General features: G+C 41.6%; 1 protein-coding gene across 6 annotated transcripts in view; it reads right to left on the bottom strand.

Annotated features, from left to right (window-relative positions):
• Positions 1 to 25,193, bottom strand: part of LOC148340094 (plexin-A1-like) — a 217,404-nt gene that overhangs the window by 123,514 nt on the left and 68,697 nt on the right. For all 6 annotated transcript variants that reach the window (XM_088289388.1, XM_088289393.1, XM_088289392.1 and 3 more), the window contains one exon: positions 24,560 to 24,742. In XM_088289388.1, the coding sequence (XP_088145514.1) occupies positions 24,560 to 24,742 (183 nt within the window). The remainder of the gene's footprint in view (positions 1 to 24,559; positions 24,743 to 25,193) is intronic.

The following is a 25,193-nucleotide window of genomic DNA, read 5'->3' as shown; positions in this document are numbered from 1 at the left end:
TGTGATAGGAACAAAGGAGACGACCAAACTAAACAAATGCCTCCTTAAATGAAAACACCTCCATATCAATTTCTGTATCGCACGGTTACCCTTTTTTATTTCTTTTTTTTTTTACAAACAGTGTTTTTGAGAGTGCTCAAATCCATCTCAATCTAAAGTTTTGGAGGTGAACTACAACATTTTATGCACAGCATGTCTGCCGCATTAGTGAATTTGTGTCGGCAACATTTTTAGTGTCACAGCAATGGAAAATTGACCAGCTCAAATGTAACATAGGGTTGAATTATTTTGCGCTAAAATTCCTATGCTGAGACCGTGACCTGTTGTGCCTTCTATTTTAATTACAAAGGTTACACACTATATTTGTTATTTTGTCTATAATTTCCAGATTATCCAACTATTGCTGCATCCACATCATGATCATAAGCGGATTCAATTCATCAAACACAGCAACCTTTGTCCATATTCATTCTCAACCTTTTACGTCTTTGGTTGCAGAAAAAAATGGTTCCAGATACTGGATTCTGAGCTGAAATATCCATCAATCCATTTTCCACTGCTAATCATGTTCTGGGCCTCATGCAAAAAATGGAATATATTTCCAGAAAGGCGGAATACACCTAGGATTGGTCGCCAGTGAATCACATCTAAAGTCAAGGTTGGAAATTGTTCTCATGTCAGCTGAAAACATCATCAAGATCATGATCAACTGCTAACTCATAATGAAGCGGCACACCAAATTTCATCCAAAGGTATTCACAGACACACATTTTGAGTTATGATCGTTTAAATCTGATCATTGGTGAAGATTGTAACTAATAGAAATGGCAAGCAACTATATTCATTGAGAGAAGTGATTTGATGGCATCAATGAGAACACCAATTTCAAAAGCAGTGATGGCCAAGATCATTTCAAAAGAAAAGCAGACTTTGACAAGTTGTATTGCTGAATAAGAGGTGATGGAACAAAGTGGTGACTTCGCGGCCTCCTCCCGTCTTGGCTGTGAATTTGTCCAATCTGTGAGGGATTTGGTTACGGCCACGGGGTGCCAAAGAGCAGGGCAAATCAACATGTGTTGGGACAACAGAAGGTGTGTCCTTTCGTGCCGGCGCAAATCTACTACGAGGGGGGTCCAAGAGGATTTGTATAACCAGTTTTTCTTTTTTTCAGGAATCCCGCTCGTCCCCCCAGCCCCCATCTCCTTATCCCACTGCAGCTCAGTGGTCCAACCGCCTCCTCATCCCCCTTTCCCCTCGGCTTCTTTCACCCCCTTCATCTCTCAATCTGTGCCTTTATCCCCCGAACTTCCCTCGAGCTTTTTACTGCCACTCAATTCCTCGTTCTCACTCCACTTTACCATTCATCCCTCTGACCTCATCCTCTTACACTTATCCTTATCACAACCTTGTACGTTGTAAGCATTTATTTCAGCAGCTTGGAATTACAAGCCTCTCCCCGGGTGGAGTGAAGCTCAATGATACTGAGCGTCAACGTTTCATTGTTCACTGTACTCGCCGAGTGTGTCACACTTTCCTGAAAACTAACTACTGACCAATTGGCTACTCGGGAGTTGGGACATTTCATGGTGCGATAGATTTAACTGATATTTTATAAGGTTTCCAACGCCATAAAGTTTCAAGGATTATTTCTCAATGTCAAAGCACAAGCTCTAAGGATTTGTGAAGGTGACATCCAACCAAGAGGGCTAAAGCAGAAGTTAAATACAACTTTTTTCTTGCCAATGCTGTGAATGCGAACTTTTAAAGCATGGACTCTCTTAGCTTTGTGTGATATTTAAGACAAAATAGCTGAGGTAAATCACATTAAAAGTTCAGATGTGTGTATTTTCCTTATCACCTCTATAGCAGGAACCATTTTTAATTGGAATGTCATTGATGATCTTGCTGAATGTGCATATTCCCAATTTTCTTAGAAAAAAAAACCATTTAGACTGCTTCCCCCTATCTTGTTACGCAATGGACTATTCCGTCTTCTTATTTGGCATGTATATAGACAAGTCAGGATGATGGCAGCCAAATCAATTTATTACCATAGTTGGGAGGAAAATGAAGCCCCAGCTGCAGTCCGTTGTTTCTAAAATGTTGCTCCAAATGAAAGCCAAACATGAAAGGTATTATAACAAACCTAAAAAAAGTGACTCAAAATTGGACTACTAACCGATCTAATTAATAAAGCAAGAGAAACACCGGAGCATAAAGATCAGGTGTTCTCTAGCTTAGAAATGTTTCAATACGCCTCTAATTTCAGCGCCTCACTTCATGTCGATGGTGTGAGCTACATATGAGGTAAAGAGGAAGACGAGATGGCAACGTCTGCTTAAATCGGCCAAATTGCAGCATCCAGCACTGCTGGTTGTAAATGACACTAAGGATGAAAGGGGATTACAGAGCACTCGATGCTGAATGCTTGGAAAGAGTTACAGGCAGGCACTTTTTCTCAAATGAATGCTTTTACTTAACCAATATCCTATTTAGTATCATTTTAAAAAAACATCTCTAAATCATGCTCTTTGCAAGGTGTTTTTTGGGGCTGAAATTTACAATCTCACACAAAATCAAAAACTAATGGTGTTAGATTAGATCCTTTGACTGCATTTCCAGTTTAAATAAGAACTACTTCTTCTATTGGCATTTTTGAAAAGCCCTCAACACACATTCGCTTGGGCAGGGATCCAATAAGAGGTCATAGTTTTGGATTTGTTTTTGCTTGCATTAAATGTATAATGTTTATTTCTCCATTTGAACTATGTGAAGCAATTTTTCGAGTCCTCTCTGGCAGAAGTTATATAGATACTGTATTTCCATTTGCCATACAAAACATCAAAAAGAAAGATTAGTAGAGATCTTGTGCATGGTGTTTCGTCTACTTCTGGGTTGGTATCCGTTTCACAGATTAGCTGGACAAACACAGAACAACCTGTTTCCATGTCGCAGGTCATCAAATACTCCCTGTGCAAATATTAAACGCGGTTTAGAATCCCTTGACTCACTGAGAGAAGGCAAGATAACGAGTAACAATAGGTGGAGAAACAGGAGACATGTTTTGGGGTTTCCAGTGTCAGCTCAGTCATCAATTTTATAGAGTATTTTCTTCCCTTTACTCTACTGGCCCTAAAATCTCATTGTCACATCTGTTAGAATGGACGTGATGTCGACTGAAAGGAACGACAGTTCAAAGGCAAAAATTCAGGATATTGAAACAATAGGCATGAATGGATTTCGCAATATAGCGACGCCTCTTTAGTTAAATTAAGGTTCATAATTATGTTCAGGCTACTGTCGGGAAAACTCCGGCCTGTGAAATTTCGCTCAGAAAATCAACACCTGCAAGCTTTATCACGTTACGTCTTTTCCAGCAGTTTTACTTTTTTAAAAGTTGAAATTGAAACTGAGCTTTACGAATTGAACTGTTGGAATATTATTTCTTGACGGAATACAACTGTCAATGCAGAAAATTGTACAGCAATATGAAATTCCAGAGTGACCCATTTTGGGACATTTGCAAGTGTTCCACCCAAGATATAATGACTTGTACAATATGAACAAAGATCATGAATCATAATATATCTAGTCAAATTCAAGAAGATATCAGTTTGACATTCTGTGGGAGACAGAACAAATATAAAGTGTTGCAAAGTCACAACAATGTGGCCCGTAACGCCCTGGAGGGAGCAAAACTTGTTGCTTTTACCAAAAAGACCAAAATCATTAGGGTGCAGCCCCCCAAAAAAGCCAAAAATATCAGCAGACCCTCAAGTGTCCTAAAAAGTGTCACTGCAGCTCTGCAATGTTGGCCATCTCGCAGCCATTCCGCTTAGTGACTTTGCATGGCTGATTGAATTAATGTTGCATCTGCTAATGTTGACATGGGAACCCTGCAGTGATGTTCTGGTGTTGTCTGTTCCTGTTGGTTCTTCCAACTGGGACACCCAGCCAATGGAGCCAGGCATGTGTGCGTGTGTGCCCAACCTCCCAAGCCACATGGCTAGGGGGATTCATGTTAGCAGACGGGTTAATAGGTTCACATTCAACAAACATACCAAAAAAAAAAATAAATAAATAAATCTCATGCGCATAAAATTCTTGAGGATCGTTAGAAATATTTTTGGACAATTTGTGCCGTACATGTATATGTCGCTTCCTAATAAAAGTTGTGGCAGAGGAAGGTAGACTTCATGAATAAAAATGAAAAAACACAAAAATCAAGTTCAATTATAGGACACAGCTTGAGGGGGACTTAAAAAAAAAGCATGACCTCATCCAAAATATTATCATAGGGGAATATGATTAACAAATACAGTAAATCAAATTAACCTAGTCGTTATTTTACTGGAGGCCTTTTCAACAGCAACAAGAAGCTTGCATTTTCATTGTGTGCTTCACACTCTGATCCAACAAGATTGTTTGCAACACGTCCGATGCTTTCAGCATCAGGAATTAAAATTCATCAACCAAACCAGTGAAATGGCCCCCAAAAAAATTTTATCCGTATGGGTGGCGTGGCTCAGCAGTTGTCTCGCGAGGTTGTGAGTTCGATCCCCAGCCCCAGTGACCATGTCGAAGTGTCCTTGAGCAAGATACTGAACCTCAAGATGCTCCTGATGCAGCACTATCAGTAAGTGAATGTGAATCAGTGTGAATCGCTTTGAATACGCTAATAAGTGGAAAATCGCAATAAAAATTAAGGACCATTTACCGTCTATACTGAAAAAATGTTGTGGTGGATTTACTCAATTTTATTTCATCAAGTGGCTGCACAACATAAAATCATCTGAATCCAAATAGTGTCATTTGTCTATAATTTTGTTATAAGTGTGAAGCTGCATAGCGCTGTATTCTTATTAACATTTAAGAAAATAAAAAAATAATAATTGTTCATTCTCTCCGAGCACAATCTGGCAATGAGAGTGCCACTGCCACCTTCTGTACAGGATCTGCAATTACACTTTGATCCAGTACGGCAAAAAAAAACAAAAAAAAACATGTTCTTTGGGGTTAGAATGACACTAGTGCGAAATTATCTGAAAGCTGAAAGAACAGAGTCTGTAAGTCAGTTTCCGACTACTATTCTTCACGATGAATGGACAAAAAAAAAATCTGAACGAAGTCCGTGTCCTACTTCTCTTCGACTCTAAAATTGTGCAGAAAGTCTTACCAGAGACTTTCATATAGTTCATAAAATCCAACTTTTCTTCCAGTCTAGGTTAAAATAATTTTGTCCACACATTAAATATAAGTAACACCCAAGATGTGTTTCCTTTATGGACAATACAAAACCATAATACCAAGTACAAACATTACATGCATACTCCCTTGAATTTGAACTAACATGGTTGAAAAGAGTACACGCATAACTTTAGAGTAAAAAGCTCAAGAAACGTGTGCTTTCCAGAAGAGGTTTGAGTTTTCCATTGAGAAAGTGTTTATGTGAGAGAGTATATAAGATGGTGTCAGTCTAGACCTCTTTTCCTTGGAGTCGTGCTCAAGGCATAAGGCACACACTCATGCATGTGCACAAGGGATCTGAAGAAATTGGGGGTGGGACATGTGTGCTTGGGTGTTTGTGTGTGCATGCAACAACCATCACGTTTGTAATTAGCCAACGCTCTCCTAGCAGGCTCGCAGTGATGCTTGCTGAATGGCAATCGGTCTAAGTTCACCACAAGGTCAAGAGTTCACAAAGTGTTTGGCGCTGATATGCGCACTGCAATCACACACTGATAGTATACAGTACATTTGCTGACATAGACTCGACATGCCACACACATGTAAACACACACACGCATACGCAGATAGTTGGAGCATCTGGTCAATGTCACTTTGGTCACAGAAACAATGATAGCACCTATCGCCGTCAAGCAAACACACAGAATGTGTTTTTTTTATGTCTGTTTGGGGATGATGTTTTGTCATTTATTCATGTGGGTCACCACTTCCCCTTTGGCTGGAATGTCGCAACATACAGTACATACTAGATCTGACGACGAAACCGAACTGAGGAGCATAATGTCACTTCCAATTTCACACACACACACACACACACACACAGAATCTGCATCAAATAAATAATGAATGAATGCATGAATGAATGAATGAAATGCAATCGTAATCTTATTATTGGCAGGTGTTTTCTTGCACATCATTCCAGAAAAGTTTTCATGAGTCTCCATAAACTGAATTAAAGGCGGTGGTGAGTTGGAGGAGACAGCGACACGCCAATACATCTCCGTATCTGTCCCCTTGGCAGTCATCATTATGCAAATAACTGCAGAGCGATGCAATGTGCCGTAATGTGACTTTTTGGCGACACTAGTGAGTAGTAATCATCTTAAGGACTATGAGTGTAGGAATCAAACAAGGTTATTTATTATCCAGTGATCTCTAATCCGATAAGCTGTCATCACTTCACTCTGCAACAGTGCAGACAATGCAGTCTGACGAAAGAAAAATAATAAGACGGAACAAAGAAAGCTTTGGTCTGACTCGTTTCTTTGGCAATCAACCCCAAATCCACATTTGTGCATGTGATGGAGGACAAATGATGATTTGCCTTTTTATTTGCCGTGTGACAGCATGGCTTGTAATAAATAAGACAAAAAGCAGAGTTAAGTGAGCAGTGCAGCCAGTTACGAGTGAACGGAGGGAGTCGAGAAGGGAGGAAATGACAGGAAACAATCAATCAAACTCGAGCCCTCTTCCCTCCCTTTCTTGCTTTATTAAACTTCCTCTTTGTTGCCCTATGACCCCACAGTTACCAGCTCTCCAGGAGCTTCAGAGGAGAGAAACCTGATTTTGTTTTCCCTTTTCAACCCCGAGTAAAATCTTATTCCCCAAGGTTGACTGACAATATAAAAAATATAACACTTTTTTCCCCCCAGTCGCTTTGGAGAAGCAAACAACTCATGATGACCGACCTGGGAGCGACACAGCAAATTGCAGGTTCAATCCAAATAAACAATCAGAGGGGGGGGGGTTAGCTATACATACAAACACACTTCTGTCCCCCATGGGCTCTAATAGAGCTTGATGCCAAGTAGTCGAAGTCACATTTCCTCCACTCTGTGATTTGCCGCCCAATTTGCGCTTTGGTGTAAAATGTGCTCCCCTTAAGCAATCTGGAATTAGAATGGCCCTGCAGTGTAACAACTTATAGTAAGTTGATATACAAACACCAAGAATGAACTTATTAAGTACAAGGAATAAGGAATGGTGCTTAACGTATTGAGTAGATTTTTTTCTAAATTGATTATTAAAAACGCAGTGATGCTAAAATAAAACAAACACTGCAACAATGTTCAACACAAGTTGGAAGGAGTCTTAAAGTCACAATAAAGGCTGAGGAATAGGAAGATTTTTTTAAAGGTAATTTTATAAAATATTATAAAGCATCAATTGATTGTGAGGTGTCATATCAAGTCCTCAAATTAAAGTGTTACCGCCTGGCATAATTGTGAGCGTTGTGTGCAACTACACAATTCAAACAATTGGACACTATTTTGGCGGTTGTTGTATTTTTGCGTTTGACCACTACACACAAGGAAGCTTCACGTCTATGGATTCCACGAACAGCATAGATCAAATTCAAAACATCTAACTCACCAACATCACCATCAGAATGACTGCAGTTGTCAAACAGTAAGCCAACATCACCACCGGAGGAGTTGAATAAATCAAAATGTGCAATATGAAGTTTCACCTTTAGAGGGCGCTAGACTTACTAAATCCTCCAAAGTGCGGAGGAAGAAATATGCTTACGTCTCTGGGAGAATGCACACTTCAGCAGATTTGACGGCGGCCAACCTCATTTCAGGGTTGCTTTAATGAAGGTGCTTAAGCGACTCATTTAAGTCGATAGGAGGATCGGCACATCTTTTCTGACTTAAGCGCACGGGAGAATAATGCCCCTTAATTCACATTTCTGGAATTCCTGAGGTATTTCTTAACCACTATCCCTGTCGATTGGGACACAATCAAGACTTATTGTAAGTTGAAGTTGCAATCAACATCTTGGAAAAAGTACTCAGCACAAAGCCCAAAAACAAATGATTCATCACGTTCTTGGAGTACTTGGCCAGCAAAGAACGCTGACCACAGCCCTAAACAAAACCTTTTGGGAGAAAACGAAATGTGGACTGCAGTCCAAACTTCATCAGCTTTCACTTGTGCATAATCATGGCCGCAGGTCTAAAATTAAATTGTATACACTGAATGTGGGCGGTTATGTTTGGGTGTCCACGGAGTTGCGGTTCTAAAGTGCACCAGCTCGTAGGCACAAGCACGAATGCATGCTGTCCAAGAATCTGTTGTCCTTCTGTCTCTCACTCTCCTCCATAATCCCTCTCTCCACATTCTGTCATCTGTCTGGCAGAGTCGGACAAAGAAAGAGAAGGGAGGAGATGGAAAAGGAGAGAAGGCGAGACTGTTGGCGGCCATACGCAGGCTGTTTGGGCTGATATAGGGGGCTGTGGAGAGTCCTCATATCTCTAATCCCCCACCCCCACAGTCACATGAATCAGTCTGTTCATACGACTCAAACTCATTCACTTACAAGATCTGTCACAGTTCAGCAAAAAAAGGCATTCATTAATTTTAGATTATTTATTCAATGTTAGTAAAAGTTGAAGGCTAGCGTGTGTTGACCTAGAAAAGAGATGACTTGAGCACATCATTTAGTGACAAACTGCAACCAACAAGTAATAAGTAAAGTAACCATGATTATGTTTTTCTTTTCTTAATAATTTTTTTTTTCATTTACCTCTACCTGTTTCGACATTAAACTGCCATCTGCTTTGGGAGTTTCAAGTCCTCTACCTCTTTCATTTTCATCACGTGGTCATACTTCCACATTCATGGGTAATGAGTTTATCTTGTCTTCTTATATATTCAATATTCTTGTTTCTTTTATTTAGACAAGTATTAAGAAAGTGGCAGAAGAAAGTATTACTACCTGATGAAAATGAAAGATGAAGAGGACTTCAAAACTACTGAAGAAGATGGCAGAAACGGATTTTGTACTTTCGCCGAATAGCCCCAAGTCTTCATGTTACGAAATTATCCATATTGTCTGATTGTTTTGGCGTCACCTGTTTCTAATCCCCAATTAAGCCCTGCCTTGTGTCGCTTGTCTCATTTTCAGTTGGTCAATTCTTTTCTGGTCACGTTCCAGCCTTGCTTCTCATCCCAGACTTAGCCATCGTGATCCAGACCTTGTTTGCTTTTGACCGTTTTTTGCCTCGCACCTCTTGTACCGCTGCTCAATCGTTTCTCTCACATGTACCGACCTTCGTTTGGAATAAACCGTTATTGCCCTTAACGATTTTGAGTTGTACTTTTGAGTCCAAACCACCTGTGCCTAGTCTGGGAAAACCATGGACCTTTGTTATGTGCATATGTGCTAACCAGTCAGCCGCCGTAAAAGATTAAATATATTAACAACTGTAATCACCAGATCCTGTTTTATCAATGCTTGAAATCTGCGTTTTTTGTTTTTTTGTTTGTTTTTTTTTATAGAAAATTGTTAACAGGAATTTAGGCATCTTTTGGTGGATCCTTACATTGGAAGTCGTCTTTCGGGTCATTAAATGTTAGTGTTCTGTTTGCAATGCTCTTACATTAGTCCTCCCCTGCTGGCCTCATTGGAAGTCAAGCCGACTGTACTCGGCAGGACAATTAGCCCTTTAGTGTCTTGCCATTTTTAACTGCACACTTCTTGTCTAATTTTGCCTACCACCAGCATATTCACTTTCAAAAAATGTTCACTTTTCCTTTCTCGGCCCTGTTCCATCATCATCATAACCTGATGCAACTCATTCAACCTTTTGTCCCCCAATTCCCCTCCAATGTCTTCTTTTCCCCCCTTAAGCGATTTTAGAGATCAGGCAACCGACCATGGGAGCATGCTTCTATTACAGTAAAGACCTCGCCCCTCACACGTTTGCCTGTTTACTAGCTTAATGCTTTAAACACTGCACAGACAGGCGACTCTTGCGTTTGCAGGCCAGAGAACGAACGCCTGTCCTGAAGTGAAGCTTTGATATAAAGCTCGGTGAGTTTAAGTCTTTCACAAACAGCAGACTCTCCGGCTCCACCTGAGTGCTTCATCCCAGTCACTGTAAAACTATCAATATGAATATATTTTCTCTGCAGTTTGCCAGTCTCTAGACTCCACTTGTCCGTCTAGCTTAATGTATGTTTATTTATGTGTATATTGTTTTTTTTTTTATTTTGTTTTTTTTTTAAACCACCCTAGGCAGTGCTGAAAAAGTCACTTTCAAAAAGGCAGACTTGCTGTGATAGCTGCCCGCCAGGCATGTAGCCAAGCAATTTCTCAAACTATAATCAGGATTTTTCTTGTCTCCCCAATCAGTTAAAGGTGGGGGGGGAGTGGACCCGGAGGAAAAAAAATAAAAAGAGTTGAATAGTTTAAAAGAGACAAGACGTCAAAGGAGTAAGTAAACACAAGACAAGAGCTGTGGCACACCTAACATCAGGGATGATGTGACAGTTAAAGCCTGAAGAGGCTATGAGTGATCTACTGGTTTTCGGGGAAGAGAAAAGAAAGGAAGAGAACAGAGGGGACGAGAAGGAAATAAGAGGAACGCCGAAGAAAAGAAGAACAAGAAAAGAATATATGTCGTAAGGGCACCATACATAGTAGAGTAGGTGTCATGAACATGGTGCACCAAGTAGCACCTAAGGACCACACGAGGATCCTGTGACCTGTTCTAAAAATAGGTCAACATTTTTGGGACATTGTGGTTTCCTAGGAAAGTAGTAGAAGTGTTCATCTGAAAATATAAGCAATTGCAGGAATTGATTAAAAGTGTTGACTAATAATATAAAACATGATTGTTGAAAATCATTAATTAACGTATAGTACAAGTAATCTGAGCAAATGTGTTACTTCCAAAGTGCGTATCGAACATATAGCCCCTTGCATTATTTTGGACGCAAGAAGTTTTCTTTTTTTTTTTCTAAATGGGTAGTGCATTATTGTTGTCCAATCCTCTATTAATAGTGCTGAAATTGACATTTACACTCATGTGACCTTAAAATGCAAGAAAAAAAAGTGTTATGACTTAAGACGGTCAGTCTTTAACTGGATTGGTGCTGTTATTTCAATATACCATTCTAGGCTCGAAATGAGTGGTTTTCTTTCTAGAGCAGTTTTGCGAGTTAATAACTTCATTTGAGGAGCAACTTTCTAAATTTGTGGGGTATTTGTTTTCTTTTTGCACCAGAGAACCGAAGCATGGGTTTTATAAAAAAAAAAAAAAAAAAAAAAAAAAAATTGACGCTCATTTTCTTCACTGTTCGTTAGTAGCATTGCCTCTCCTCAGTAAGCTCTTACTGAGGACTTGGCTTGTGCAGTTAGTGACTAATTGACAATTAGAAATTGACAATCATGCGCGGGCTTTTTCAAGTGAACATGAGAACTGCTCCAATTACACATCCACTACTTTGACGGTCGGCGTTTGAGTCTCTGTTTTGCTATTTAATATATACTAATTGGGAGCAAAATATTAGTTTGACGCAAAAACTGTGATGCAAAACTGTTTATTTCGATCCTTGCTATTAAACCGTGGTAAACCCCTTGTTACGCTCATATCATAGATAAGAATATTAAAGGGTAAGTCAACCCAAAACATTTCTTGACATGAATATATTTTATGCATCTCCACTCATCAAAACACCTCATTCTAAATAACGTTGCTTTGTGGAATATGAGTGGAGTGCGGAAATGAAGCTGTTTTTGTACATCTCAGAGGGCGGCCATTTTGCCATTTGCTGTCGACTGAAAATGACATCACAGATTCTCAGGCTCATTAACAACCAATCACAACTCAGCTTTAGAAAAGAGGTGAGCCGGGATTGGTTGTAACCTAAGCAACTGGCCAGCCGTGGAGATGGCTAAAAACAGATGGATTTTGCTGCGTAAAATCGCATTCCACAAACGCAACATATATATTTTGTGGTTGACTTATCCTTTAAAATGCTTAGAAGTTGAAACTTGAAAAATCCATGTAAACCTACGGAGGATTGCGTGATAGTAATTCTTTGACCCTATAGCAGATTTCTTTTTTAATTTCTTCTAATGGGACAATGCATCCAAATCCAAACAAAGGGGAGGTTACGCATGTCGCCGAAGAGATCCTAAACCTTTGAAGTGCTGCTGAATGTCAAAATGGACAGTGCCCCGCTGGACCGCACCTCTTCACCGTATACTTCTCTCATTTCTCCTCATCCAAACTGAAGCCGGTTAAGACGAGTTATGTCTGCAGACCATAATTTTATGGCAAAAAAGTAAATGTGTGTGAAAGTGAAAGTGTGTAGAGTGCATGGCGCTGAGCGTTGTTATCTTTGATTGCAGTGGCCACTCAAGACATTAGATGTTCTCTGGCGCAATCACAGTTCTCACAAGTGTCCAGAGGAAAGCTTTTCTGAAGAGGAACCAATCAATAATATAAACATACTCAAGGGCATTGCACTGACTCTGTCTGACTCTCAGCCTTAGTTCATATTTTATTATAACTTATTGAACTTTCTTTAATACCGGGGTGTCTTTATATTATTAACAAGAGACCTCACAAATGCCGAGTCATAGAATCCATTGATTGAAGCCGCCTGACAAACAGATTGAGATAAACGTAAAAACAGGTTTTTTTTGCCTTTAACACCTCATTATTCTCATTATTATCATCAAAAAGTTTACTTCTGATGAGAAATCAATGACACCAGGCACTTGTCATAAAACGACTGTGAAGCACTCCATGTGTGTCTGAAAGTTAACAGACGGACCCTGTGTACTGTATGAGCAGGAAGAAATGGGGAGACAGATGGGGCAGTCTAGAGGAACAGTTGAGGGAGGCTTTACACCGCAGCTGCCCCTTTCTTTTTCCCTCTGCAGCAATCACACTACGGCACACCAAAACCTACATTGGCACCATGTTTATTTGAAAATGTGCATCCGTCAATGTACGTGTGTGCGTGCGGGCGGGCGTGTGCAGCCTTAGCATCAGGTGGACAGCTCCAACTCTACATGAGGAGACCACAGCTGTTTGGATTTTAAAAACAAACACGGCATTGCCGCACACATCTGCTCGCAATGGTTCAATGAGATTTCATGCAAATATAACGCACTGAAATCAGCACTATTCCTGAATGATTCCTGGACTGGCCCCTACTGTAACCCCTTGAATTACAAATGCTTTCACACTATTGAGTCGGAAGCCTTTCTTTTTAGCAACATACAGAAGATGATACGGGTATATATATTATTTCTGTCATGGTCACCAAGTTTCAGGAGATCTGTGGGAAGTTCAGATAATAGATTGATAGATGGATGGATGGATCGACTGTGACAACGGCGCTTTGTACAAAGTCTTTATTATTGTCCCCCCAAGGAAATTTGATTTGCACCACACATCATGGTATAATTCAAATGCAAACATTGCAACTCAGAAAATGATTATTGTCACTGATACATGTACATACATTTTATGCATTCATCTTTTTGGGTCACGTTTGAACTAGCCCATCACACCTGACACTGGTCATCAGCTCAACAGTTGGCTGACTAATCTGCTGGTTGTTGTTGAACATCTGCAGATGTGCGTGTCCGCTGTGTGTCCCCATAAGACCCAGCAACAAGACGCTCTTGGACTTTCTTTAGTCTTTTTTATTGATGTAGTCATGTCACTGTGATATCGTTCTCTTATTCGTGTCAAACCTAATCTTGTTGAAGGCGTTCTTTATTATGTTTCTTTGTGTTCAATCCACCTTTTTGGGGTGTTTTTTGGGTTGTTCAGTCCCACTGACAAAGTTGTTAGTTGTGGGTGTGAGCGAGGATTGTTGTAATGTCAAATATGTGCCCTGCTCGCCTCTCAACTGACATTAGTTGGGACCGGACAACAGGCTCCAACTCACCCGTGACTAGAATAGAATAGAAAGAATAGAAATCCCTTTATTGTCATTGTACTCAAGTGTGCAACGAGATTAGAGGGCTCCCCTCTCCAGTGCAATACAACAATAATACAGACAAATATATAAATTAGATAAATAAAGAAGACAGTGCAATGGAATTCAGTACTGAATAGGGCATATAGAAACACATCACAATGCTGTTTTGCGAGGTTAGGGTGGTCTCGTGTGTGTGTGAGAGTTCAGTATGGAGATGGCTCTCGGAAAGAAACTGTTTCTCAGTCTATTGGTCCTTGATTTGATGCATCTGCAGCGCCTGCCAGAGGGCAACAGGTCGAACAGGTGTGAGTTTGGGTGGGTATTGTCATTGACGATGTTGAGAGCCCTTCTGAGGCACCGGGCGGTGTAGATGTCCGACAGTGGGGGGAGAGGGCAGCCAATAATCCTTTGCGCTGTTTTGACTGTCCTCTGGAGCCTCACTCTGTCCGCCTCAGTGCAGCCGCTGTACCAGGTGGAGACACAGTACGTCAGCAGGCTCTCGATGGACGAGTGGTAGAAGGCCAGCAGTAGCTTCCTGTCCAGGTTGAATTTCCTGAGGACTCTCAGGAAGTGCAGACGTTGGCGGACCTTCTTTACCACTGCTGTGGTGTTGTGACTCCAAGAAAGGTCATCGGAGATCTGTACTCCCAGGAACTTGAACGTGTGGACCCTCTCCACACACACGCCTTCGATGCAGAGGGGGGGCGGCAGCGTCTTGTTCCTCCTGAAGTCGACGACAATCTCCTTTGTTTTAGCAGAGTTAAGGTGCAGTCTGTTGTCCTTGCACCAAGTTGTCAGTCTCTTTACCTCCTCTCTGTAGGCTGTCTCGTCACCTTCCGAGATCAGACCGACCACTGTCGTGTCGTCAGCAAACTTGACGATGGTGTTGTTGCCGTGGGCCGGGCTGCAGTCGTAGGTGTAGAGGGCGTACAGGAGAGGGCTCAGCACGCATCCTTGGGGGGAACCGGTGCTCAGCATGAGGGTGGAGGACGTGTAGGGGCCGAGCAACACAGTCTGGGGTCTGTTGGTCAGAAAGTCCTTAATCCAGATGCGTGTGAGGGCAGGGAGGCCGAGAGTGTCCAGTTTGGCGACGAGGATGTCTGGGATGATCGTGTTGAATGCCGAGCTGTAGTCCACAAAGAGCATCCTTGCATAGCTCTGCTGTCGTTCCAGGTGGCCCAGCACAACATGCAGAGCAGTGTCGATGGCGTCCTCAGTGGATCTGTTAGCCCGGTATGCAAACTGGTAGGGGTCCAGAGTGGGAGGAAGGCAGTCCCTGATGTGCTGGAGAACCAGCCTCTCGAAGCACTTCATAATGACTGGTGTGAGAGCAACAGGACGGTAGTCATTCAGGTGGACGGCTGGTGACTTTTTGGGGACAGGAATAATGGTGGAAGTTTTCAAGCAGGAGGGGATGACTGCCTGAGCCAGGGAGCGGTTGAAGATCCTGCAGAAAACATGTGACAGTTGGTGGGCACATGCTCTGAGGACCTTGCCTGGTATTCCGTCGGGTCCAGTAGCTTTCCTGGGGTTGACCGCCAGGAGCGCGCGCCTCACATCGTGTTCCTCTACGATGAGTGGGGGGGAGTTGGAGCTTGAAGTGCGGGGGTGTGACGGTTGGGGCGAGTCAAAGCGAGCGAAGAAGCAGTTAAGCTCCTCTGCCAGCGATGCACTCGGGTCTACAGAGGTCGTGCTGCTGCCACGGAAGTTGGTGATGCTCCGTAGACCCTGCCACACCTCCCGTGGCCTGTTACTGGCAAGGTGGGCCTCCAGCCTCCCCTTGTAGGTTGCCTTGGCTAGCTTGATGCCTTTGCTCAGGTCAGCACGAGCCACCCTGTACTGGGCTTTGTCGCCTGACCTGAAGGCAGCGTCACGGGCCTTGAGGAGAGAGCGAACCCTGCTGGACATCCAGGGCTTCGCATTTGGAAAGGTCCGTATAGTCTTATGTTGGGACACAGTTTCCATGCAGAACTTGATGTAGTCCAGTACACAGTGCGTGTAGACATCAAGGTCCTGATGATCAAAGAGGTCCCAGTTTGTGTCATGAAAGCAGTCCTGTAATTCACTCATGGCGTCGTCACGCCAGGTTTTCACAGTCTTTGTGGTAGGCCTGAATCTGCGCCTGAGAGGGGTGTACGCAGGTGCGAGCTGCAAGGACAGGTGGTCTGACTGGCCGAGAGGGGCGAGTGGGAGGGCTCTGTATGCGTGCTTGATGTTCGAGTACACATGGTCGAGAGTGTTGTCTCCCCTCGTTGGGCACTTGACATGCTGGTGAAACTCTGGGAGTACAGTCTTTAAATTGGCCTTATTAAAGTCTCCCGCTACTACGTGAACGCCATCAGGGTGGGCCCGCTGATGTTTATTGATGACGCACGCGAGTCGCGAGAGCGCCGTGCTAGTGCTAGCGTCGGGAGGGATGTAAACAGCTGTGACAATCACTACCGTTAGCTCCCTCGGGAGAAAATAAGGCCGGCATTTAACGGACATGAACTCGATGTCGGGGGAAGAGTGCTTCTCGACGATCGTGCTATCGCCGCACCAGTTCTCATGCACGTAAACACAGAGCCCCCCGCCCCTCCTCTTACCGGTGTCCCTCGTCCGATCCGCGCGATGTAGCGAGCGCCCGGCCAGCTGGATGCTAGCGTCGGGGACGTCTGCGTGCAGCCAGGTTTCCGTGACGACGATCACACTGCTATCGCGCACATAGCGGTTTCCCAGGATTTGTAATCCCAGGTCGTCGATTTTGTGGACCACGGATCTGGCGTTGGTGAGGTGCAGACTCGGTAGTGGTTGCCTATGGGGCTGCCGTCGCAGCCGTTGCAAGACACCGGACCTGCAGCCTCGCTTCTGCTTCCTCTCTCTGCGTCGCCTGCGCCGCCTCCCGGCCCCGATGACCAGCCATGGTGAGCCGGGCAGCCTCGCCAGTTCGTTCGGAATTTTGCGATCATAGCAAAATTCCTCTGTGATGGTTATTTCGCATCGATATCCAATGTTCACGATGTCTTGGCGGGTATATCGATGTTGTGCCTCAGTTGATGCCAATAAGAGCAAGCAAACACTAATAAAAAGTAAAAAGGAGCACTGTGAGGGGGAGCTGTTAGCCGCTGCGTCCATGCGCGCCGCCATCTTGGTTGCCACACCAGTGAGGACAAGCGTTATAGAAAATGGATGGACTGTACCTCAGAAACTAATACAGTAATTCTATATACCTTAAATGGTGAAGAATTATAAGATATATTTTTGCACCTTTTCTCCCAATGTGCCCGGTTAATTTTGTGAGTTATAACAGTGAGAGCATCAGCAGAATTAGAAATCTGGGTTGATTTGTATTTTTTTTTTAATAATTTAACATGCTTGCACACAAGCATTTTATGTCTTCTAACATTAATACAATAAGCTGGATGTCTTCATATTACATTTCCCTGGAGTGGAAAAACAATTGAAAAGTGCAGATTGCATATTAAATCCAATTAACTAACAATAAACTGCAAAGAAAAAGAAATACCATTGCAGGGGTTACATTTAGAACATTTACAGCACTTAAAAAAAAAAACCCGGTCTTTAAACACACTTTTAACCGATACATTTAAAGATGTATAATATATTAAGAGAGATGGGACCGCAAACAAAGAAGCTGTGATGGAACGGGTTAAGATTTACAGGAAAACAAAACTTTTCACCATGACAATGTCCCGCTGAAGTTTTCACTTTGCGATAACCAAACTGGTCATAGGTTTGGAGTTTAGATTTTTTCCCAGACAAAAAAACCTTTTTTCCAGTGGCGAGAGAAATCTCTCCCCATCCTGACAGTTTCAGCTGTCACTTGAGCTTTGGTCAGAGCTGTCACACGGAACGATGGTGTCCCAGGTGTGTGGGAGCATGAAAGCCCCCTCGTCCATGTCGATGGTCCTGTCTCCATGGCTTCATATTTCAATGGCCTCCTTTAGCCATCTATTGAATATATTGGTTTCTGATGTGATGATTTTCACCCAGTCCCAGTCAATAACGTGATTATTTCTTCTGCAGTGGTCTGTTATGACTGATCGCTTTTTTTCTAGTTCAGCTTTTTGTTTTTGTTTAGTAGTGGAAAGTCCTGTTGTTTCTTTTTCACATTCTGCATAGTGGTATTTTTTACGCATTGTAAATGTAAGTCCAATTTCCTCAATGTATGTTTTATGACACAATTTGCATGGAACGATGTTGCATTTGCTGTCCGGTGTTATATGGTGTTTTCAAGTGCACAACTGTTTTTGGTTGAGTTTTACTACTTGGTGTATTTGATGCTTCCTCATGATATGTTGTATGCGCTCTGTTAATCCTCTGACATATTGAACTGTTATTATTTTCTTATTATCGGAATTGGTCTCTTGTGGATTTTTGGGTTTCCTTTCTTTTGTCTTCCGTTCACGTTGCCTGGATTGTTGTTTTCCTTTGTTGATGGCCCATGCTGGTCAGTTTTGATCAGGTTGAGGAGCCTTACTTTGAAGGTTTTCCAGACACGTCACAAGCAAGTGTGAAAGCTCTGACAAAGGCTGAAGTGTCAACTAAAATTGTCAGGAAGGTAAGAGATTTCTGTTTTCACAGGAAAAATAAAATTTGTATGAAAGAAAGAATCTGCATAACTATTTTAACGAAGAAGACAAGATGAATGCTACAAAGCTACAAAACAGTCAGTTTATGTGTCCTATTGTGATTTTTTTGGCCACTCAAACAACTGTTGGCCTGAATGTGAACAATGCAATGCCACACAGCGCCGGGGCACTTTGCCAAAAAAAGCGCTAACAATGGCAAAGAGCACTTAACGAGACAATCAACAATGCACCACAATGGCTGACTGGCGATGCTGCTTTCTTGAAATTTTTAAATGACCACTCGCCGGAGATTGACGGATATATGCATTTTCCTTGTTAAGACTGCCATGGGTCTAATTATGAATCAGGGTGGGTTGCGTTTAAAAAAAAAACTAACAAAAGTACGCTTAGAATAGTTTTATTACTCAAAGGATGTTTGGACATTTTTACTTCACATAATGTCTTTAAATAACGCTATCATTCTATTTTTCAGTGTTAAAAAAATGTTCCTTATACATATTTTTTACAGTTGTGTAGCACATTGCGATTGAATTATGCATACCAGTGAAGCAAAACAAAACATTTAGCATAAAACTTAAAACAAAATTAATTAAATAAAATATTTCTTTGTTCACAGGGTGTATTTTCCTGATTTTAGTCTTCTCATTTTGCTACCGTCTACATTTTGTGCCCACGAAGAGTGAAATATTGTTTTCTAGTAGGTTTCTTTTTGTCTTTAATAATATAATAGTATTAGTGCAACAAGTGTATAGTTGTGGTTCCATTTTAAAATGCACAACGCTTTTACAGTTAAAAATGTTAAGTCCTCAGTATCACCTACAATTTAAGTTACCCCATCATTTTTAAACATGTCAGGTGTGCTGGAACAAGCTGTGAAGTTTATTGTTAAAGTTGAATGAACTATCATCTTAATTGTCTTCATTATTAATCTGTACATACCTTAAAGAATTCAACATATAAGATGTACATCTGATCAGATTAGTCGACTAATGCGATAACTGCTGGTGGAGTCGACTAGGAAAATAATCGTTTCTGGCAGCCCTAGCTAGCAGCTGTCACGACGCAAGTATATGGATTTAAATTTGTTCCAAAAGAAGACCCGAGGGTTTGTGTTGGCCAGTGTACAGCGAGGGATAGATTAAAGTAAATTATTTTAAAATAAGGACAATCTTTACGTGAATTGATGTGGTTGCTTTAGTACACTCCCATGTTTTCAAAAAAGTGAATGAGGCTTTGTAAAGCGCTTTGGACAACACGCGGTGTACTTGAAACGCTATGCCAGTGCACTCCATTTAACATTATGTTCAAATTGGATTTTTTGTTTTGAAAGTTCAATTATAAACCCCTTAAGAGTTGATTCGGGACTCACTGATTAAACGTCCAACCAATAGTGAAGGTGAAGCAGGGTGTGAAAAACGTCATGTTTGCAGCATGAATTCCCACCATCTCACAGTGGATAGGTTAAACAGTGACGATTCCTTTTGTCTCCCAACACACCAGGATGTCTTCCAACTTATCAAAGATTCATTAGTTCCCTAACACATCCATCCAGCTCTCCATCCACATCAGTACCCCCCATTAACACTGCTCCATATTCTTCCACTGGGACATCTGAGATAATGCTTCGTTCAAGGACACAGGGGGTAATACATAAAGAAGTGATAGCCCACTTGGGAATTAAACCCACAACTGCAATGGCACAGTGGCTGCGTTCAATTAGCCTCTGTCCCTGAGGTTGTAAAGGTTTCCTGCTTTTGAAATTGGAATCAATGTATAAGGTAAATGAATATTTACGCCCAGAAAAATGTGACTTCATTTCCCTTTGAATTAGCTCTTCTATTTTAATGGCATGATGGGAACAACATTTACTGGGAATCTCCTTGAGAAAATATCTACTGATAAAGATAAAGATGTCCTTTATTAGTCCCGCAATGGGGAAATTTGAGGTGTTACAGCATCATGCTGCTTTCAAAAAATGACGGGTATGAGGATACGTGAAAGTAATAGGACATTGTCCAATCGAGGTAGAATTAAGTGTGCTCAGGTGTTGCACACATTTGCTCATTACAAGTCTTTAACTGGGAAGAGACACTATGGGTCGCTTCCACTCAAGACACCAACATGGAAAACGGCAAAGTTTCAACTCAGAATGATCAATCATCTTTGCCCGGCTGGCGGTTTTGCCATTTAAGCAGACTGAGCTGCCGTTACACTGCTTCAATCATCATCTGCCAGTCTAAATGCTAGTGCTAATTAGCATTCCCATGCTAAATTACCTCTCATCCCGTGTTCCCTGATTAGGCTTAATCATTCTGACAGCCAGTTTTATAGCGAAGATTGCCCACTAGCTCAGAGTCTATCAGAAGAGATTAGTAAGAGAGCGATTCGAAATGGGGAAACTGACACTTTGAGAGGTTGAGAGGTATATTGCAAAAGGATTGACATCAAGGCACTTTCAAAAAGGAACGGGACGATTAAAGGAGGAGAGCAACTTTGATCAAGTTTCAACCTGATTTAGCCGCAGTCAAACAACGGTATATATGTCACAGTCCAAACGGGAGAAAATCCACCTCTAATGCCCCTGATGTCTAAATAGTGTCCATGGTGGAGTGCCGGCATGGAGTCAATCATCTCGATTTCTATGGTTACCTCACCATCAATGTAATCCAGCTTGTCCTGTCACTCAGACTATCTTCTAAGGTAGAAAGAAAAAAAGAAACAAGTAACTGCTCGCAGGCAGATGATGAAATGGTGTGAAACCATTCACATCGCACCCATTACACACCTAAATTGCACTCATCTATTTTACTCTCTTACTTCCCTCTTTGTGTTTTTTTCTCGAATCTGGGAAATAAATCAGGTTGTTGAGTGTTCCGTTTCATCTTGCTTGATGTGCCATGAGTGTCCTGTTCTCCCAGGTAGACCAAAAGAGTCGATGAAATGAAGCGAATGATGGGATTTCCAGGGTTTTACTAAGATCTGAGGGCTTTTTCTTCCCCAAAGATGTTTCTGGCAAAGTTATTGGATCACTACCAAAATCGTGTCTCCATGCTAAGTGATGTTGATGGAAATTTGCATCACGTTAAACAGCAAATGAAACAAAAAGGCGAATAATGACTATCCGTATAGTATCTTTAGTCTTCTTATTGACCAGTTGTAGAGTGTAATGTAGCAAGAATATCCGATGGCATCAGTTCATTTTTTTTTCCTTTCCTCACGCACAGACAACCTCACTCAGAAAAACACAATTACTGCCTCCAAGGGAGTGGCTGCTTTAAGATTAACTCAAGTGATTATATATTCACAGATTGATCAATAAATGGAGTCAAACACACTGTAATTCGCAAGAGGAATTCTAGCGTATGCGCAGACATCGATACACTCGGCTCTGCATTACACGAGGAATGGCAATTAAAGCCAATGCGACTCAGCTATTGCACTCCATCTGCCGCCAACTCAGTACATCTCGCTTTCTTTGTGATCCCATCGAGTCTCCCACGTATTGCCTCTTTTTTTACTTCCTAGTTTGACCATCGATGGCGATACTCCTATTTATTTAGACTGAAACCAAGGCTATTCATTTCTTCTGCCTAAGGGGTATTTTCTTTATTTATTGTTAAGCTTTGTGAGCCTGTATTGGTTGAATCCCTGCTATCTATTGTAATTGGTGTGCTGTCTCGCCAGCTCTGTGCTCTTATAGATGACGGCATGCCAGTGCATCCAGCAGCATTGATGTGCATGAAGACATTGGCAGCAACCACATCCTGCATCTCTCTATCACCAAGCAGAGAAATGCACCATACGAGAGGAAACAGGATCCCAAAGAATGGGATATCAACCAAGATCTATAGGCCCTTCTCACTCTTCATAGACACACAAATCATCTGTCTGCACACAAACACACACTTATACAGTATATATAGAGAACGACACAGATGCATACCAAGGGGTCAAGCACAAGGACTAGTGGGCAAGGTTTCAGTCGACTTAGCAGAACCCAGAGAGACAGGAAACACTGTAAGGAGACATGTTTGTGCTGCAGTGTGTGTGAGCGATTTAGTGTGTGTTGTGCAAAGCTGACTCATCCAGCTGTGACTTTATAGACCTCGGTGCTAGGCTGTGGTTCACAGTGGGCTAAATTGTCACGTGTCTCAGAATATTGAATACAAACCATAGGATGGAACAAGTGGTAAATTGGCACGTTTACTTATTTTTTTTTATTTTTTATATACTCTGGGTGTACCCCGCCTACCACCCGGAGAAAGCTGGGATTGGCTCCAGCAAGACCCTGGTGGTTCGGACAATGGATGTTCAGTGAAGTGTTGGTGAGGTTCGTGGCTATTGACGCACCGCCAATTAGATATATTAATTTACGAGTCACAGAAAATGCTGTATTTGTTGACTCCATTTGAAAAGAGCAAGTTATTTTACGGCGTGATGTTTGAATCGGATCTGATTATTTATATCCAATTTGTTTTGGTAGTTCAATTTTCAGAAATTATTAAGGTTCGATACGTGTGTCTTGAGTGTGTGTGATATATGGACAAGTACCAATAGCAGGTATCAATATCCGTATCAGTATCAATATACAGCCTTATTTCAAGGTATCGGGTGCCCGCAACGATAACCAATACAAAGGTATCAGGAACTGATGGCTGACAGATATATTTTTTAGTGAACTGTATGGATGTCAATTCTCTCATATGCTAATTTTTCATTAACATACAATTTCTGTTAGTATATATTGCGATATAAGAATAATGTTCATACTTAGTAGGAATTTACCTGGATGTCACGATTAAAGTCAAGGTTTGTTCAAAAAATAAAAAGGAAAAAATAAAATACATTAAGCATTCGCATTAATTAACAGTATTGCACCAAGCAAGGCATTGTGGTTTTACAAAACAATACAATGCAATGGTTTTCTAAAGCACATTTTATAATACCATCATTGCCATAGATGTGAACAATAAGTAGATGTTGCATGCCCACGGCGACGTTAAAGGGCATAGCATTTTCAGTAAAACGCACCACCCATCTTTGTTGAGGCATGACGAGCAATCATTTTTCTAATGTATCGCAGCAGAAAAGCCGGTGTGCATGATCTCTCAAAAACATCTCATCTGTACACAAATCATTCAACTTTTAATATTCTTCCTTCTTAATTCTTGTGAGAACAGATAGCAGCAACTACATGATGTAAAAAATAAACTTGTCTAATCTCTCCAATTATTTTAACTCTCAGGTGACTATTTGATTCAACATATTTTCCAAGGTAATGTGACAGCAAAAAATAGATGAGTGCAGCCAAGGAATGTGATATTACAGCGGCAGCTCAGCTGGATGTAAGATGAAAAAAAAACAGCTGATTGGCACTCACAACATGATGTCTGCTCAACACAGCTATTTGAGCAACACACACACACACACAAACGTCAAGGCACCACGCTGTGTGCATGCCGAATATAATGGAAAGTCATTGCTTGCCTGGGATTGAGGAGAGCTTCAGACGCCCAAATCACACACATGCACAAACACATAAATAGGCCTACTTACCTGCGGTGCTCGAAAAATAACAATCTTGCAACGCTACCAAACAGTACTTACATTTTCACACATCCAAAGCGCCACAATTCCACAACATAACCACACTACACATCCTTATTATCACTTGTTCCACCCGCTGCTATTTTTTTAAAATCATCTTTCAAAGCCGTGTCAAAACGGCAACAACATGTTTGGTGCATCTCCAGGAAGTTATTATTAAACATGTACTTAATTGCATTGCCATAACATTGACATAATACAAAACAATTTAATCCAGCAGCCATATATCAAAATGTGAGTTTGCTTGATGAGCAATAAAACGGATTAAAGCATACAAAAATCGAGGATGCACTAAAAACTGCCTTGGGAAACATTTTGAGTAGGGAGCCCAAGTTTTATTTTTTGAAACGATGATTAAATGTTCAGAGTGCTGGTCTTACCTTTTTCATATGCCCGCCACGAGTGCCCATAAATGCAACAGTGTGTCCGCGGTAGTCGTAGAACGCTACTGAGGTCATTCCATCGTCCTTATCCACGTACAGAGGGACGCCCTCGATGGTGGTGGTGCCCCCAAGTGGCTGGTTGAAGTCATGGCCGCAGAAATTATCGTCAATCTGCAATGGCTAGGTGGGAAAGAAAGACAGAGAACCATGAATGACTCCATTAACGTTTTTAACTCCCTTGTCTCGTTAAAATGACATTAATTGTTAAAGATGCAGGAGCCTTTCAGTCTCGCTGGCACTTAGTAGGCATTTATGGAACTGGAGCAAAGGCAACGCATAGCAGATTTAGTGAGGAGTGATCTGAAATTAATAGGCGTCATCTGTAAAATTAACTTCATTTTTCTCAAGTCTTGACAGCGATGTTAAGGAAGTGATAATCAAGAAAGGAAAAAATAAAAGTGCAGCCAGCTTTCTTCTGAGTATTTTATCAGTCAGTGATGTATAAATGTCAGAACAACAAATGACCCATTAGCAAAATATTACTTGAAATTGTATTGATTTTGTCGCATACTGGATTGGCAATGTAGTTTCTAATAAGAAACAAGCCAGTTCGGCAGCACACGGAACAAAA

Source organism: Idiotropiscis lumnitzeri, chromosome 3 (assembly GCF_059441095.1).
Source record: "Idiotropiscis lumnitzeri isolate Australia: NSW breed Sydney's pygmy pipehorse chromosome 3, RoL_Ilum_1.0, whole genome shotgun sequence".
NCBI classification, from domain to species: Eukaryota; Metazoa; Chordata; class Actinopteri; order Syngnathiformes; family Syngnathidae; genus Idiotropiscis; species Idiotropiscis lumnitzeri.
This window is presented reverse-complemented; position numbering and strand designations above follow the sequence as displayed.